General features: G+C 45.1%; 1 protein-coding gene across 1 annotated transcript in view; it reads left to right on the top strand.

Moving 5' to 3' along the window:
* znf106a (zinc finger protein 106a) overlaps positions 1-17,079 on the top strand; it is a 94,092-nt gene that overhangs the window by 56,112 nt on the left and 20,901 nt on the right. The window contains exons 11-15 of the mRNA XM_043698332.2: positions 4,997-5,786; positions 7,054-7,109; positions 8,387-8,532; positions 14,399-14,533; positions 15,839-15,955. Of these exons, the coding sequence (XP_043554267.2) occupies positions 4,997-5,786; positions 7,054-7,109; positions 8,387-8,532; positions 14,399-14,533; positions 15,839-15,955 (1,244 nt within the window). The remainder of the gene's footprint in view (positions 1-4,996; positions 5,787-7,053; positions 7,110-8,386; positions 8,533-14,398; positions 14,534-15,838; positions 15,956-17,079) is intronic.

The following is a 17,079-nucleotide window of genomic DNA, read 5'->3' as shown; positions in this document are numbered from 1 at the left end:
TTACGAAAACAGCCTCAAGTCCCTCAATATTCCTCATAAGATTTTCCCTCCATACCAGGCAACATCCCAGTAGATCTCCTCTGAACTCTTTCTAAAACTTCCACATCCTTCCTATAATGTAGTGACCAGAACTGTACGCAAAACAAGTGCAGCCGCCCCAGAGTTTTGTACAGCTGCGGCATGACCTCATGGTTCCAAAATTCAATCACTCTACCAATAAAATCTTACACACTGTATGCCTTCTTAACAGCCCTTTCAACTTGGGTGGCAACTTTGAGGGATCTATGTACATGGAGACCAAGATTTCTCTGTTCATCTACACTACTAAGAATCTTACCATTTGCCCAGTACTCTGCATTCCTGTTACTCCTTCCAAAGTGTATCACCTCTCATGTTTCTGCATTAAACTCTATTTTCCACCCCTCAGCCCAGCTCTGCAACTTATCCATGTCCCTTTGTAACTTACGACCTCCTTCAGCACTATCCACAACTATACCAACCTTAGTGTCGTCCACAAATTTACCAACCTATCCTTTCATGCCCTCATCCAGGTCTTTTATAAAAATGACAAACAGCAGTGGACCCAAAATACCACTAGTAACTGAACTCCAGGATGAACATTTCCCATCAACCACCACCCTCTGTCTTCTTTCAGTAGCCAATTTCTGATCCAAACCGCTAAGTCACCCTCAATCCCATGACTCTGTATTTTGTGCAGTAGCCAACCATGGGGAACCTTATCAAATGCCTTACTGAAATCCATATACACCACATCAGTGGCTTTACCCTCGTCCACCTGTTTGATCACCTTCTCAAAGAACTCAATAAGGTTTGTAAGGCATGACCTATCCTTCACAAACCATGCTGACTACCTCTAATCAACTTGTTCCTATCGAGATGATTATAATTGCAATCTCTTATAAACTTTTTCAACACTTTACCCACACCTGAAGTAAGGCTTACTGGTCTGTAATTACCCAGGTTGTCACTACTCCCCTTCTTGAACAAGGGACAGCATTTGCTATCCTCCAGTCTTCTGGCACTATTCCTGCAGACAATGACATAAAGATCAAAGCCAAAGGCTGTGCAATCTCCTCCCTGGCTTCCCAGAGAATCCAAGGATAAATCCCATCTGGTCCAGGGTGTTTATGATGATCCTGGCTGATCAAACAACTCAATAGCCTAATGCTGCTTTCTCCCCATAACCTTTGATCCCGTTTTCCCCAAGTACTATACCTAGCTGCCTCTTGAATACATTCAATGTTTAGGTATCAACAACTTCCTGCGATAATGAATTCCACAGGCTTATTGCTCTTTGCGTGAAGAAATGTCTCATCATCTCTGTCCTAAATGGTCTACCCTGAATCCTCAGACTGTGACCCCTGGTTCTGAACACACCCACCATCAGGAAAGTCCTCCCTGCATCTACCCTATCCAATCCTGTTAGAATTTTTATAAGTCTCTGACATAGCCCCTCATTCGCCTGAACTCCAGCAAAAACAAACCTAACCTAGTCAATCTCTCCTCATGCGTTGTAGCTGACTATGTGATAACAAGGTCTGATGTGTGGGGCTAGGAGCAAGAAGATGGGAGAGTTCAAGTCCTCAAGTTATTGAACTCGATATTGAGTCTAGACAGATGCAGGGTTCCCAAGCAGAAAATGAGGTGGTGTTCTTCCTGCTTGTGCTGAGATTCACTGGAGCACCATAGCAAGCCTGAGCCAGAGAACAGGGTGCTGTGTGGAAGTGGCAGGCAACTGGAAGCTCAGGGTCTTTTGCGGTCACCCAGTCTACACTTTGTTTCCCTAGTGTAGAGGAGACCACATTCTGAGCAGTGAATGCAGTAGACTAGACTGTGTGAAGTAAAGCACTGCTTTATCTCTAGGTTATGTTTGGCCCCATGGATAGAGGAGGGAGGAGATACATGGGGCAGGTGTTCCACCGTCTGCAGTTGCAGAGGAAGATGCTGTGTGTGTGGGGGGGGTTGTTGTTGGGAGTGAAGAAAGATTGAACAAGGGCAGTCCAGAGGAACCAGTCCCTGCGGAAGGCGAACAAGGTTGGGGAGGGGAATGTGTGACTGGTGGTGACGGATATGGTAGGTGAAAGTGAGGACTGCAGATTTCCTCATGAAGGGCTGATGCCTGAAAGTCAATTCTTTCCTGATGAAGGGCTTATGCCGAAATGTCAATTCTCCCGCTCCTCGGGTGCTGCCTGACCTGCTGTGTTTTTCTAGCACCACTAGTGACGGAAATGCTGGTTAATGATCCTTTGGATGTGTGGGATGGCGGGGAATCTCTCTTTAATGTCTCTGATTTCTATTTGTCCTCTGCTGGTGATCACGTTTTCAGCTACCTGTGCCCTAGGTTGTGGTATCTTCCCCCATTCCATCTTAATGCCTTTTTAAAAACCTATCATTATAACCAAGATTTGGTAACCTAATATTTCTTATTTCCTGTCATGGTTTGTATGATAGTGGTCTGGTAAGACACCTTGTTTTGCTTTTACTATGTGAAAGTCACAAAAGGTTTTTGTGTTATGATGTGACCCTCACTGCAGGCAGCCAATTGGTGTTCGTATATTGTGGTTGTGTATCAAGAACTGCTATTCAGCACCTCTCCCACCCTTCTGATCTTCCTTAAATGTCATCCTTGCACTGAAGTCTCCTTTCCATGTGGACTCCTCAGCCTGTATTCATGGCTGTGCCATAAACCCTTCTATTTCTTGAGAGTCTCTCTATTTCATGGTATCAATTGCAGATAAGGCCATCGATGACCTTTATCCCATTCTCTGCTCATCCTCTTTCTGTGTCTTATGTTTCCTCCTTCCATATCCAACTCTGGGAAAAGAAATCTAATCCCAGTTACTTACAACTGCATTTCCACAATCTAAATAATCTAGAAACAAAAACAGAAATTGCTAGAGAAATTCAGCAAGTCAGGTAACATGTGGAGAGAAAGCAGAGTTAACACTTGGGCTTCAGTACTCCCTTTTCAGAACTGAAGAGGGTCTCTGAAGAAGGGTCACTGGACCCAACTCGTTAACTCTGCTTTCTGTCCACAGATGCTACCTGATCTGACTTTTTCCAATAATTTCTGTTTTCATTTCTGATTTCCAGCATCTGCAACTTTTGAGGGTTTTGGTTTGTCTAAATAATCTAGCCTTTTTTAAAAAAATATACATGTTGGACTTGATTTGGAGGTGCCGATGTTGGACTGGGGTGTACAAAGTTAAAAATCACACAACACCAAGTCAAAGTCCAACAGGTTTAATTGGAAGCACTAGCTTTCGGAGCGATGCTCCTTCAACCACCTGATGAAGGAGCGTCGCTCCGAAAGCTAGTGTGCTTCCAATTAAACCTATTGGACTATAACCTGATGTTGTGAGATTTTTAACTTTGTTGGACTTGGGCATTGCTGGCTGGGCTAGCATTTATTGTCCATCTCCCGTTATCCTCAAGAAGGTGGTGGGGAGCTGCCCCCTTGAACCACTCATGCCCCCTTTTTGCCCTCCTGATTTCTCTCTTAAGTATACTCCAACTGCCTTTATACTCTTCTAAGGATTCACTCGATCTCTCCTGTCTATATCTGACATATGTTTCTTTTTTCTTCACCAAAACCTCAATTTCTCTAGTCATCCAGCATTCCCTGCACCTTCTAGCCTTTCCTTTCACCCTAACAGAATATACTGTCTCTGGACTCTTGTTATCTCATTTCTGAAGGCTTCCCCATTTTCCAGCCATCCCTTTACCTGTGAACATCTGCACCCAATCAACTTTTGAAAGTTCTAGCCTAATACTGTTAAAATTGGCCTTACTCCAATTTGGAACTTTTAGATCCAGTCTATCCTTTTCCATCATTATTTTAAGTCTAATAGAATTATAGTCACTGGCCCCAAAGTGCTCCCCAATGATACCTCAGTCATCTGCCCTGCCTTATTTCCCAAGAGTAGGTCACATTTTGCACCTTCTCTAGTAGGTACTTCCACATACTGAATCAGAAAATTGTCTTCTGTGCACCTCACAAGTTCCTCTTCATCTAAACCCTTAATGCTATGACAGTCCCAGTCTATCTTTGGAAATTAAAATTCCCTATCAAAACCATCCTATTATTCTTAAAGATAACTAAGATCTCCATACAAATTTATTTCTCAATTTCCTGCTGATTGTTGGTGGGTCTATAGTACAATCCCAATAAGGTGATCATTTCTCAGTTCCATCCAAATAACTTCCCTGGATGTATTCCAGGAATATCCTCCCTAAGTACAGAGGGCATAGGTTTAGGGTGAGAGGGGAAAGTTTTAAAACAGGCCTATGGGGCAACTTTTTCCACGCAGAGGGTGGTGTGTGTATAAATGAGCTGCCAGAGGAAGTAGTGGAGGCTGGTACAATTATAACATTTAAAAGGCATCTGGATGGGTATATGAATAGGAAGAGTTTGGAGGGATATGGGTCAAATGCTGGCGGCACGGTGGCACAGTGGTTAGCACTGCTGCCTCACAGCGCCTGAGACCCGGGTTCAATTCCCGCCTCAGGCGACTGACTGTGTGGAGTTTGCACGTTCTCTCCGTGTCTGCGTGGGTTTCCTCCGGGTGCTCCGGTTTCCTCCCACAGTCCAAAAGATGTGCAGGGTCAGGTGAATTGGCCATGCTAAATTGCCCGTAGTGTTAGATAAGGGGTAAATGTAGGGGTATGGGTGGGTTTCGCTTCGGCGGGTCGGTGTGGACTTGTTGGGCCGAAGGGCCTGTTTCCACACTGTAATGTAATCTAATCTAATCTAATCTAATCTAAAATGGGGCTAGTTTAACTTAGGATAGCTGGTCAACATGAATGAGTTGGACCGTGCTGTACATTTCTGTGACTGTGATGATCTGTCTGAGTATCATTGGTTGTGTAAAGCTTGTGTGGACATCCTGATGTTTCAGGCAAATGCAATTCACTGTTTGATGAATCCCATTGAGATGTGTGTGTTTTTGGCTAACGGGTCCTCTGTTCCATGCAGGTGAAATGCGATCTCTGAGCTTCCCAATCATCACATTGCCACCGCCTCTGCAGCAGCTTGGCGAAGGCCTCTCCTTGCTGGGCCCTGGGGGACCGGGTATACCTGTGGACTGCAGCAGAAGTGGGATTGAGGAAGCTCGAGGCACCTTGCCCCCGGCATTTAGACTCCAGAAAGGCGGTGAGACTGGGGAGGCCCAGCAGAGAAAGGCATTCGCCATGCCAGACCAATCCAACCCACCGGCAGCTGGAAAGTGCCAGAAGGATCCAAAGTTTCCTGAGAAGGATCGGAGGAGCCGGGCAAGCGAACAGGTGGTCGAGTCCTCTTTCACCGCCTCGGAGGGCAAAGGCGTTAAAAAGAAGAAGAAACTCAGGAAGAAAAAGTCTGCCCGGGTGGAACAAGTGGGGGAGAACAGCGACACCGAGCAAGACACTGAGATTTTCCGACCCACCCGCAAACTGAAAAATAAAAGGACGCCCAAGGGAAAAGTCACGACCTCAACCCCCCAAGAGTCAGAGGGCATCTCGGTCCCCAGGGAGAAAGGTGGCCCGAAGGGGGAGAGTGAAATGGCGAGTGCCTCCACGGACAGTGATTTCTCTGTGGAGCTGGTCGAAATCCCCAAACCCCAGATGGATGTTATTGATGTTGAATCTGTGGAACTGGCGAGTGAGCAGCCTGACAGCCCGTCCAAAGGAGAGCAGCCGATTCCAAGTCAGTGTCCGATTGACACCCCCAAAGCAGGCTGCAACGAGGTAACTTCGACCAGTGAGATGGTGACTGGCCTCACTAAGAGGTGAGACTCAGAGACGTTTATGGGCAGGTTTAGCAATCTCCCCATTTTTCAAATTCTCCTCTTTCCTCTCTCTCATCTATCTGCACAATCTGTTTTTAAGGCCTACTACCCCCTCTGATCATCGACTACAGGCCTCTTGCCATTTTTATCACTCGAGCATCGATGGTCATGATTTCAGCTGCCTGAGCCTTGCTGCTTTGCAGTTCCCTCCCTGGGAGCCTCCTTGCTTTTCCCAGTCTCTCTTCTCCTTTAAAATTGTACTTTAAAACATCTACACGGGGATGTTTTAGTACATTAAAGATACCATGTAAACACATGATGTTCTTCCTAGACAGACTACAATGAGAGATCTCAGACTCAGCTGATGAGGAGTTAAACAGTCTCCGCATTGACACCAAGCTGAGTGCTGCAGCCTGGTCTCCATAATGTGGAGGTGTAGCATCGCCAGGAATCTTGGGCCTGTGGTATTGGACCCAGTAGCAGTCAGTGCCGTCATGAGCCAACCTCGCTGGTTCGATACCATCACTTTAGAAAAAGGGAAAGCTTGAAGTGGGCAGCATGGTGGCTCAGTGGTTAACACTGCCTCACAGCGCCAGGGATCTGAGTTTGATTCCAGCCTCGGGCGATTGTCTGTGTGGAGTTTGCTAATTCCCCCTGTGTCAGTGTGGATTTCTGCTGGATGCTTCGGTTTGCTCCAAAGTCTAAAGATGTGCAGGTTAGGGTGGATTGTCCAGGATGTGTAGGTTAGGTGCGTTAGACATGGAAAATGCAGGGTTATCGGGAATGGGGTAGGAGGGTGGGTCTGGGTGGGATTCACTTCAGAGGGTTGGTGTGTACTTGATGGGCCAAATGGCCGGCTTCCACACATTAGGGATTCTATGATGATTTAAAGGGGTAGGGAGGGGAAAGCACCTTTCACAAACTCAGGGCACCCCAAGTGTTTCACAGTCAGTTGTAATGTAGGGAAACTCAGCTGTCAGTCTCCATTTAAATACATTTGTCCCACAGTCCTCATGGTGATATTGTCTTGGTTGCGGGTTAAATTTCACCAGAGGAGCTGCCATACTTCTCTTCTAATAGTGCCATCAGCATCTTTTACATGCACCACAAGGGCAGTTTGGCCTTCTGACTAACACCTAAACTCTGACCGTGTAGCCCTGTCTCAGGAGAATCCCATCATGGATCAACTTTGAATAGATACTTGGCTCTGTTTACCATGTGACAGCGGTGTCCACCACACCAATGTTTGTTTTCTGTTTTTAAATAGTGTGGCTGAGACACAGACTCCTGGGTCATCGTTGAAAGGATCAAGGAACACATCAGGTAACAAACCCAATGTTGAACGAGATGACTGAGATTTTGTTGGGCACTTGTGTGTTTGAATGGCGTGACCTTGAGCATGTATGGATAGTGATGATGACTTGTCCACTTAATTCTGTCCCTGCCTGTGTGTTCCCCCACCAGCCACACAGCCACCCAACTCCTCTCCGTGCTTCCTGCTCCCCTATTGATCGTCAGGGCATTTTGCTCGGTCAGTAGGAGGCAGGTATCGATTTTCCAGTGCTGAAGCAAGCAAATTGCAACATGTCGAGAGTGGAATGAGCTGCCAGAGGAAGTGGTGGAGGCTAGTAGAATTGCAACATTTAAAAGGCATTTGGATGGGTATATGAATAGGAAGGGTTTGGAGGGGTATGGGCCAGATGCTGGCAGGTGGGGCTAGATTGGGTTGGGATATCTGGTCAGCATGGATGGGTTGGACAGAAGGGTCTGTTTCCATGCTGTACGTCTCTATGACTCTATGTCCATGTGCTGGTAATAGAACATAGAACAGTATAGCACAGTACAGGCCCTTTGGCCCTCGATGTTGTGCGAGCCTTTTATCCTACTCTTAAGATCAGACTAACCTACATTCACATTGTTGTATTGTCTTCCATGTGCCTATCCAAGAGCCGCTTAAATGTGCCTAATGTATCTGATTCTACCACGACTGCTGGCAGTGCATTCCACACACCCACCACACTCTGTGTAAAGAACCTACCTCTGACATGTCCCTTAAACCTTCCTCCAATAACCTTAAAATAATGCCCCCTTGTGATAGACATTTCCATAATGGGAAGAAGGTCTTTGGCTATCCATCTTGTACACCTCTATCAAGTCACCTCTCATCCTTCTTCAATCCAGTGAAAAAAGCCCTAGCTCCCTGAACCTTCCTTCATAAGACATGCCCTCCAGTGCAGGCAGCATCCTGGCAAATCTCCTCTGCACCCTCTCTAAAGTTTCCATATCTTTCCTATAATGAGGCAACCAGAACTGAACACAATATTCCAAGTGTGGTCTAACCAGGACTCTGTAGAGCTGCAGCATAACCTCGCGACTCTTAAATTCAATCCCCCGGCTAATGAAAGCCAACTCAACATACGAACTCTTAACAACCCTATCAACATGGGAGGCAACTTTGAGGAATCTGTAGATGTGGGCCCCAAGATCTCTCTGTTCCTCCGCACTGCCAAGAATCCTGGGAAATTTGAGTGTGCAGTCGTGGTGATTTGAGATGCAAGCAAGTTTTGTTTCTCTGTGTGATCACTGCCTTGTCCTCTTAGAGGTATCTTCGGATGGCGCAGAGGACGAAAATCCCACTGAAGGAACCTTTGAAGGTCACCAGGCATCTGTCAATGCCATGCAGATATACAATGGCCACCTGTATACCTGCTCTGCTGATAAAACCGTGCGCATCTACAACCTGATGGTAAGAGTAGTCTGTGTTCATACCGTGGTGATGGGCCAATTCATTGATCTAGCTTTTTGTTTCAGTGATATCTGGTTGCAGTTATACTAGGCATCAGTTTTCTGCACACTCTATATCAGCCACAAATGATTTTTTTTGACTGTGAAGAAAGGTTTGGTAGCAATAGGTTTGACTTCGCTGTTCAAGGAAACAGTTAAACTCAGAATTTTAGCTAGAGGGCCTTTCCAAGAAGGGAGAAAAGCAGAAAACCTAGATCTGGCGGCCAGTTAACTTCAACGTTTGTCGTGGGATGGTGTTTGAATTGGTCATTAAAAAAATTATAGCTTCACACTTAGAAATACTGTCAACAATTGGGAAGCGTCAGTGTGGTATTCTTAAAAGGAAATAATATTTAACCAATTTATTGGAGTTCTTTGAAGAAGTAATTCATAGTGACCGCCAGGTGCCTTAGTGGTTAGCACTGTGGGCTCGCAGCACCAGGGACCCTGGTTCGATTCCAGCCTCGGGTGACTGTGTGGATTTTGCACATTCTCCCTGTGTCTGTGTGGGTTCCCTTCGGGTGCTCCGATTTCCTCCCACGGTCCAAAGATGTGCAGATTTGGTGGACTAGACATGCTAAATTGTCTCATAGTGTCCATGCCAGGTTGGTTACCTATGGGAAATGCAGACTTGCGGGGTGGGGGTGAGTCTGGGTGGGATGGTCTTTGGAAGTTCAGTGTGGATTCGATGGTCCGAATGGCCTGTGTCCACACTGTAGCATATTTATGATTCCATACTGTAGATAAAGGTGAGCCTGTCCTTTTATTTCCAGACCGCATTTGATAAGGTGCCACAGTTATTGTAGAAAATAAAAGCTTTCGGTATTGGGGATAGCATATCAGCATGGGTAGCAGTTTGGCTGGCAGTAAACAGAGACTATTTGTAAATATTTCTTTGTCTGATCGGCAGGGTGTGATGAGAGGACATTTGCAGGGGTCTGCACTGGCATTTCAACTTTATACAATTTGAATCATTGAGTTGAGCGACAGTGTGCTTGCTAAACTCGCAGAAAATCCTGAAATGGGTGGAAAACATGGTCAAGACATGAAGTTGCTGATTGAAAGATAGGTTGAAGGGGTGGGCCAACACCTGACAGTTGGAGCACAATGTGTAAAAATGTGAAGTTCAGTTTGGCAAGAATAAACAAAAGCATATTACTAAATGAAGGACATTGGTGAGACTATACCTCAAATACTGTGTGCAGTTTTGGTCTCCTTATTTAAAAAAATGATGTAAAGGCATTGGAGGCATTTCCGAGGAGAATTATGAGATTGATACCTGTAATGATACCTTATGAGGATAAGTTGAGTAGGCTGAGTTTGTTTCCACCTTAGTTTAGAAGAGTGAAGTTTGTCTTGATTGAAGTTTATAAGATTCTGAATGGTCTTAAAGTGAATGTGAACAGGACATTTCCTCTTGCGGATCAGACCAGAACTGGAGGGCACTTTTTTAATGTTCAGAGTCACCCTATTAGGACAGAAATGAGAACGTTTCTCTCTGAGGGTTGAGAGACTTTGGAACTCTGCTTCAGAAGGTGGTGGAAACCAAATATTAATGGTTTTTCCAGGCAGAAGTAGCAAGATTCTCACTAGAAATAAGTGAAATTCAAAACAAACAAACACAAACCGATCAGCCATGATCTTAATGGCTGGTGGAGCAGGAACTAGAGGCTGAGTGGACTACTTGTAATTGGAGAAGCTGGGATTACTCTCCTAGATTGGAGAGATCTGGTGGAGGAGTGCAGGGTTATGACAATTTTAAATAAGGTGGGGAAAGACAAGCTATTCCTACAGCTGATCATGCAAGGGCTACGGGACACAACATAAGGCTTTTGTTGAGCCTTTTGTAAGAGATGCAGTAGTGTGAAGAAGAGCATTTCTGGCCAACAAGTGCTACTAACCTAAAATTCACTGCCTACGAGGAAAATGGAAGAGTAGCTCATGAAGGATTCAAAGAGGAAGTTGGGGAAATGCATGAAGGCAATAAAGGTGAATAAGTGCGGAAATGGAATGGGGTGTGAGACTGGATTGCATTTCGAGAAGCCAGTGCAAATTGGATGGGTTAAGTGGCCTTATGTGTGCATAATCATTCAGGATTATTGAAGCTGTTCCTAGCTCCAGTTTAGTTACAGAAATTATGGATGTGAAATTTCTGCTGATGGAATTGCAGTTTCTCGAAACCAGATCTAAGCCCTTGCATATTTTGGTTGAGACCTGCAGCCTGGCCTAGGGAGAGTTCTCAGCATTGAATCTCCTGCCCATCTGGCAAGACTGTATCTGTAACTGGGAGCAGCAGAGGATGCACGCCTCCCAGTAGGTGATGTTCCCACACATGGTGTGCAGCTACCTTCTTCCACATGGTTCTAGCAATTATCAGAACTGATGATACTGGAGTGTGGTGTGAAAGCAGGACTGAAGGGATGTGAGACTGAGAGTGGGGGGCCTGGGAGGCTAGTCAAGGAGTGATGGGTGAGAGCCAGGGGAGGGGAAGTGGGAGCGGTGAGGCCAAGAATGTGAGCCAGGCAGGGAGTTAGTAAGTAATGGAAGGGGACAAAGTGAATCTAACCCATTGTCCTATGCTGGGATGGGAGCTTGGCTAAAACCTTTGAGTACTGAAAAGATCAGTCTCACAAAGTACCAAGACTCTATAGTTGGTTTGGACCAAGTCCAGGTAAATGGGATTGGTATAGTTTGGTAGCCGGTATAGAAATGGTGGACCAAAGAGCCTGTTTCCATGCTGTATGACCCTAATACTTTTCTACATTTATGTGATAGATGTTGATCTATAATAGTCAAATTTTAATTATAGCTGGCAAATTGTTTCAAACTGCTGTATTGCTGTTTTGTATTTGCAGGCACTTGGAGTCACATTAAAAATGAGCTCTTGGAATTTATATAGTTGTCCTCAGTATGGTCATCTTTTGTTGTCCCATATCTAATTGCCCTCAAGAGGGTGGTGGTGGTAGTGATGATTTAAAATGGAGTTGTTTGAGAAGTGGTTTGCAATGCCGGACCTTAGTCCTTTGCTTTGCTTCACATGTGTATGGTCCAACAATAAGATTAGATTAGATTAGATTACTTACAGTGTGGAAACAGGCCCTTCGGCCCAACAAGTCCACACCGCCCCACCGAAGCGCAACCCACCCATACCCCTGCATCTACCTCTTACCTAACACTACGGGCAATTTAGCATGGCCAATTCACCTGACCTGCATATCTTTGGACTGTGGGAGGAAACCGGAGCACCCGGAGGAAACCCACGCAGACACGGGGAGAATGTGCAAACTCCACACAGTCAGTCGCCTGAGTCGGGAATTGAACCCGGATCTCTGGCGCTGTGAGGCAGCAGTGCTAACCACTGTGCCACCGTGCTGCCCACTATTTGTCAGTATGGGCTTCATCCTGTTTTACATTCACTAACAGCGTTGAATGCTGAAATGTTGAGATCACTTTGATACTAATACATTGATCCATAGCCTTAATGGTAGTAGATAAACAAAGGGAAACCTAATGTTTCAACTCACGTAATGTCTAAAAGTTCCGTCTATTTGAAGCAGCCTCAGGGTATTTGAATTTTCACGGCAGGTCATAGAACATGCTCAATTGCTTGATTCTTTGTCACAAAAACATTTCAGACCGTTTTGGTCTTTGACCCCTCTCAGCCTTGGCTAATCCCCACGGAGCATGGGAACTATAGGGAGGTGACCATGTACGTTCATCAGGAATGATACAAGGGATGGGAAACTAAGGTTAGGAGCAAGATGTGAACTGTCAAGACTGTCCCCATTGAAACATAGAAATTGAAGGGGAAATTTCACTGAGATTTCTAAAATGATGAATAGGGAAAGACTTTTTTCATGGTTATGGAGTGAGTAATGAGGGATCATTATTAAATATAACTTAATTATTTGCTTGTTTTAAGGTTATGGGTATTAGCTGAAGACTCAACAACTGTGGTTGTTAGGTTTGGAGCTGTGTGTATGTAATATGTCTCTGTAAATCAAAGCTTAAAGGATGTAAAGCTCCTACTAAATCCTCCACTGCCTAGCTATCTGAAATAGAACAGTCATCACTTGAAAGATATCACAGATAACAGGCAGGAGAAGGTCCCTTTAGAGAGAGGGTAGATGTAGCTTGCAATGCTTTTGCCTTGCAATGTTCATTATACAGATCACTGAATCTGTTCAGGGAAAATTGGGCAACATTTGTGCCATACTTTCATAGCGTATAATGAAAAGAGTGTGGCTCTTTCAAACTGATACCTGGCACTGACACAGTGGACCAAGTGGCTGTTGGTGCAGTAAATTAATGCTCCAGTGTTTTACTGCAGTGAGAGCTTCAGGCCAATCTACCAGCTGGTCCAGGAGCTGCCAACCGTTCAGCATCGTCATTGTTGTGTTTTTCAGATGAAGCATTTTTAACATGTATTTGGAAAGGCAAGGACTGATTCGGGATAGTCAGTTGGCTTTGTGCGTGGGAAATCATGTCTCACAAACTTGATTGAGTTTTTGAAAAAGTAACAAAGAAGATTGATGAAGGCAGAGCGGTAGATGTGATCTATGTGGACTTCAGTAAAGTGTTCGACAAGGTTTCCTATGAGAGACTGATTAGCAAGGTTAGATCTCATGGAATACAGGGAGAACTAGCCATTTGGATACAGAACTGGCTCAAAGATAGAAGACAGAGGGTGGTGATGGTGGGTTGTTTTCAGACTGGAGGCCTGTGACCAATGGAGTGACCAAGGATCGGTGCTGGGCCCACTACTTTTTGTCATTTACATAAATGATTTGGATGTGAGCATAAGAGGTATAGTTAATAAGTTTGCAGATGGTACCAAAATGGTGTAGTGGACAGCGAAAAGGGTTACCTCTGATTACAACGGGATCTTGATCAGATGGGCTGAGAAGTGACCGATGGAGTTTAATTCATATAAATGCAAGGTGCTGCATTTTGGGAAAGCAAATCTTAGCAGGATTTCACACTTAATGGTAAGATCCTAGGGAGTGTTGCTGAACAAAGAGACCTTGGAGTGCAGGTTCATAGGTCCTTGAAAGTGGAATCGCAGGTAGATAGGATAGTGAAGAAGGCGTTAGGTATGCTTTCCTTTACTGGTCAGAGTATTGAGTTGGGAGGTCATGTTACGGCTGTACGGGACATTGGTTAGTCCACAGTTGGAATATTACGTGCAATTCTGATCTCCTTCCTATCGGAAAGATGTTGTGAAACTTGAAAGGGTTCAGAAAAGATTTACAAGGATGTTGCCAGAGTTGGGGGATTTGAGCTATAGGGAGAGGCAGAACAGGCTGGGGCTTTTTTCCCTGCAATGTCAGGCTGAGGGGTGACCTTATAGAGAGTTACAAAATTACGAGGGGCATGGACAGGATAAATAGACAAAGTCCTTTCCCTGGGGTGGGAGAGTCCAGAACTAGAGGGCATAGGTTTACGTTTAGTGGGGAATGATATAGTAGAGACCTAAGAGGCAACTTTTTCACGCTGAGGATGGTATGTGTACGGAATAGCTGCCAGAGGAAGTGCTGGAGGCTGGTACAATTGCAACATTTAAAAGGCATCTGGATGGGTATATGAATAGGAAGGGTTTGGAGGGATATGGGCCGGGTGCTGGCAGGTGGGACTAGATTGGGTTGGGATATCTGGTCGGCATGGACGGGTTCGTCCGGCGGGTCTGTTTCCATGCTGTTCATCTCTATGACTCTATGACTCAATCATGAAGGAAACAACATGTCTTCTTCCTGCTGAATCCTCAGTTGTTTCTCCTGCAAACATTGTTAAACACAGATTTAATTACATGTTTTGTGCTTCTGTTTCAGAGTCGGAAATGTGTGGGGCTCTTCGAGGGTCATAGTACAAAGGTGAACTGCTTGCTGATCGTAAACATTCAAGGGAAAATGGCGTGTCTGTATACAGGATCCAGTGATCACACTGTGCGCTGCTACGATGTGAAGGTGGGTCATAACACCACATGATAGATCCATACATGAACCTGTCATGATAACAGCAAAGAAATAGAAAGAGACTGGTTCAACTCCTCTAACTTATTACAATTTAACAGGAGACCTCCTATCTCTTTGAGCTTGTTTGTCTGCACAGTTGGTCCGCATTTCAATTTATCCACTGTAGCATATATCCCTTCATCTTGAGTATAAATGTAACAAACTCAGTTCTGAAATTTCAGTTGACTCCCACAATATTTGGGGGATGGGAGATATTGGCAGCGTTAAGCAGTTCTGCATCACCACTGCCTTTTGAGTGAAATTATTTTTCTCGATGTCATCCCTGAATGGCCAACTGCACCATTAGGTCTTGGGATCCTCTGCTCTGGACCCTTCTACTACCACCCTGCCTTAAGCTCCTTTAATCATCTTAATACCTGAACTAGATCATCTCTTGTAAGACCACAAGCAAACAGAGAGTTAGATTTGGATGTTCAGCTTGATTGAAACTGTTGAGTGCACAGATTGGGACAGCCCTTGCAGCCTCTTCCTGTGCTTTGAAGTTGGAAGCTGGGGAATTGCTGAGCTGGTGTACTGAACTGCCTGAGGCTGGGAGAGGACAATCAGGAGGATGAACCATTCCACTACTGACTGGAGAAACCCAGCTTCTGGCAGTGGTGGCATTGCTGGCTGCTCAGTCTGAGTGAAGGGAGTGAGGAGTTATGATGGAATTAAGAGCCCAGGGCATGTTGGTTTTAAAATACTCCCTTCTGTCTTTCTGGCAGAAGAGTGGCATGGTGGCTCAGTAGTTAGCACTGTTGCCTCACAGCACCACAGACCCAGGTTCGATTCCTCAGCCAACTCTCTATGTGGAGTTTGCACATTCTCCCCGTGTCTGTGTGGGTTTCCTCCAGGTGCTCTGGTTTCCTCCCACTATCCAAAGATGAGCAGCTGAGGTGAACTAGTCATGCTAAATTGCCCGTGGTTTCCAGGGATGTGCAGGCTAAGTGGATTAGCTATGAGAAATGCAGGGTTACAGGGACCAGGGTGTGTGGGTCTGGGTGGGGTGCTCTTTGGAGGATTGGTATGGACATGATGGGTCAAATGGCCTGCTTCCACACTGATGACACGTTGTTTTACAAAGAATGATGGCCAGGCTATGATATATTCATCTGCTGGAGAATTGGGAATGCTCTCCTTTCTATATTGTTGCCCAGTCTTTAAAGAACAGCCTGTGTGGAGATTGGGACCACTGTAATTACTGAACCCTTTGTTGTAGTTTCATTCATGTGAACACTTTGCTTTCGATTTCAACAGAGTAAGAAGCAGCTGGAGCAGTTCACTTTGTCAGACCGTGTGCTGAGCTTGCACAGTCGATGGCGTATCCTATTCATTGGGCTGGCCAATGGCTCTGTGTATTCCTTCAGTGTTAAGGTAAGCACATAAGTATATATCTTGGCACCAGCACCCCTCCTGTCCCCCTCCACTCATTTGCAGGGTGAACCCTGCTTCACCTCCTTGGGCCTGCCCTTGCCTTCAGATTGTAGGCCTTTGCCCCTCCCTCGGGCTTGCAGACCACAGGGTTTGTGCTGGGGTACAAGTGTTGGATCTTTAAATAGGGTATTATTGATGTTCTTTGAGACGGTTTCTGCTCGCTTACATCTTCTGTAAAACCAAATTGATCCAAAATTCCAAAGTGATATTATGACCCGCACTGTCCAGTTTACCCATAACCCTATTGCTCAGTGATCTGCAGTCACTGATTAGTTTTAAATTCCCATCCTCATTTTCAAGACCCTCAATATCTCTCAATTTCCAAATCCACAATCTTCATGTGTACACTCCTATATTTCTGGCTGCTTGTACATTCCCAGTTCTAATTGCTCCAACAGACATGGCCATGTCTTTTGCTACCAGACTCCATGCTCTGCAATTCCCTCTGAATGGACCTTGCATCCCTTCTTTAAGGCAGTTTTTTAAAACTTTCACTTGACCTGGCTTTTAGTTACCTCTCTTTTTGGCTAGTGTTAATATTTGTTTGATTATGCTGTAGTTTTACTGTGAAGTACATTGCAATACTTTACCATGTGAAAAGCCCTAAGTAAGTAGAAGGTGTTGTTGAAGCAGAGGGAATCAGTAAAATTGGGTTGGGCTTTGTGGAAAAGGGAAAAGAGGAGTTCACAAAGGTATAAGCTTTCAGTATGGCTCGTTTCTCTATATCATGAAACTACGGTGAATCTTTATGGAACACTGGTTCAGTCTCAACTGGAGTATTATGCCCAATTCTAGACACCAAGGATGATGATGGCATTAGAGAGAGTGCAGGAATGGTTTATAAACATGGGTCTGGGGTAAGGGACTTCAGTTTGCAGATTGATCAGAGAAACTGAGCTTGTTCTCCTTGGAGAGGATTTAGAGGAGATTTTGTTGAAGTGTTCATCTGCCGACCAGTCTGAGCAGAGTTACAAAATTGGTAGTCCTCATTGGGGACAAATGTTGTGGTGTGGCAAGCAGTTAGGAAATGAATTACCCAAGCGTAGAGTGGAAACAGATGCAAT

This window comes from Chiloscyllium plagiosum, unplaced genomic scaffold (assembly GCF_037043375.1).
Source record: "Chiloscyllium plagiosum isolate Xiang-an unplaced genomic scaffold, Cpla_swu_hap1 HiC_scaffold_8, whole genome shotgun sequence".
NCBI classification, from domain to species: Eukaryota; Metazoa; Chordata; class Chondrichthyes; order Orectolobiformes; family Hemiscylliidae; genus Chiloscyllium; species Chiloscyllium plagiosum.
This window is presented reverse-complemented; position numbering and strand designations above follow the sequence as displayed.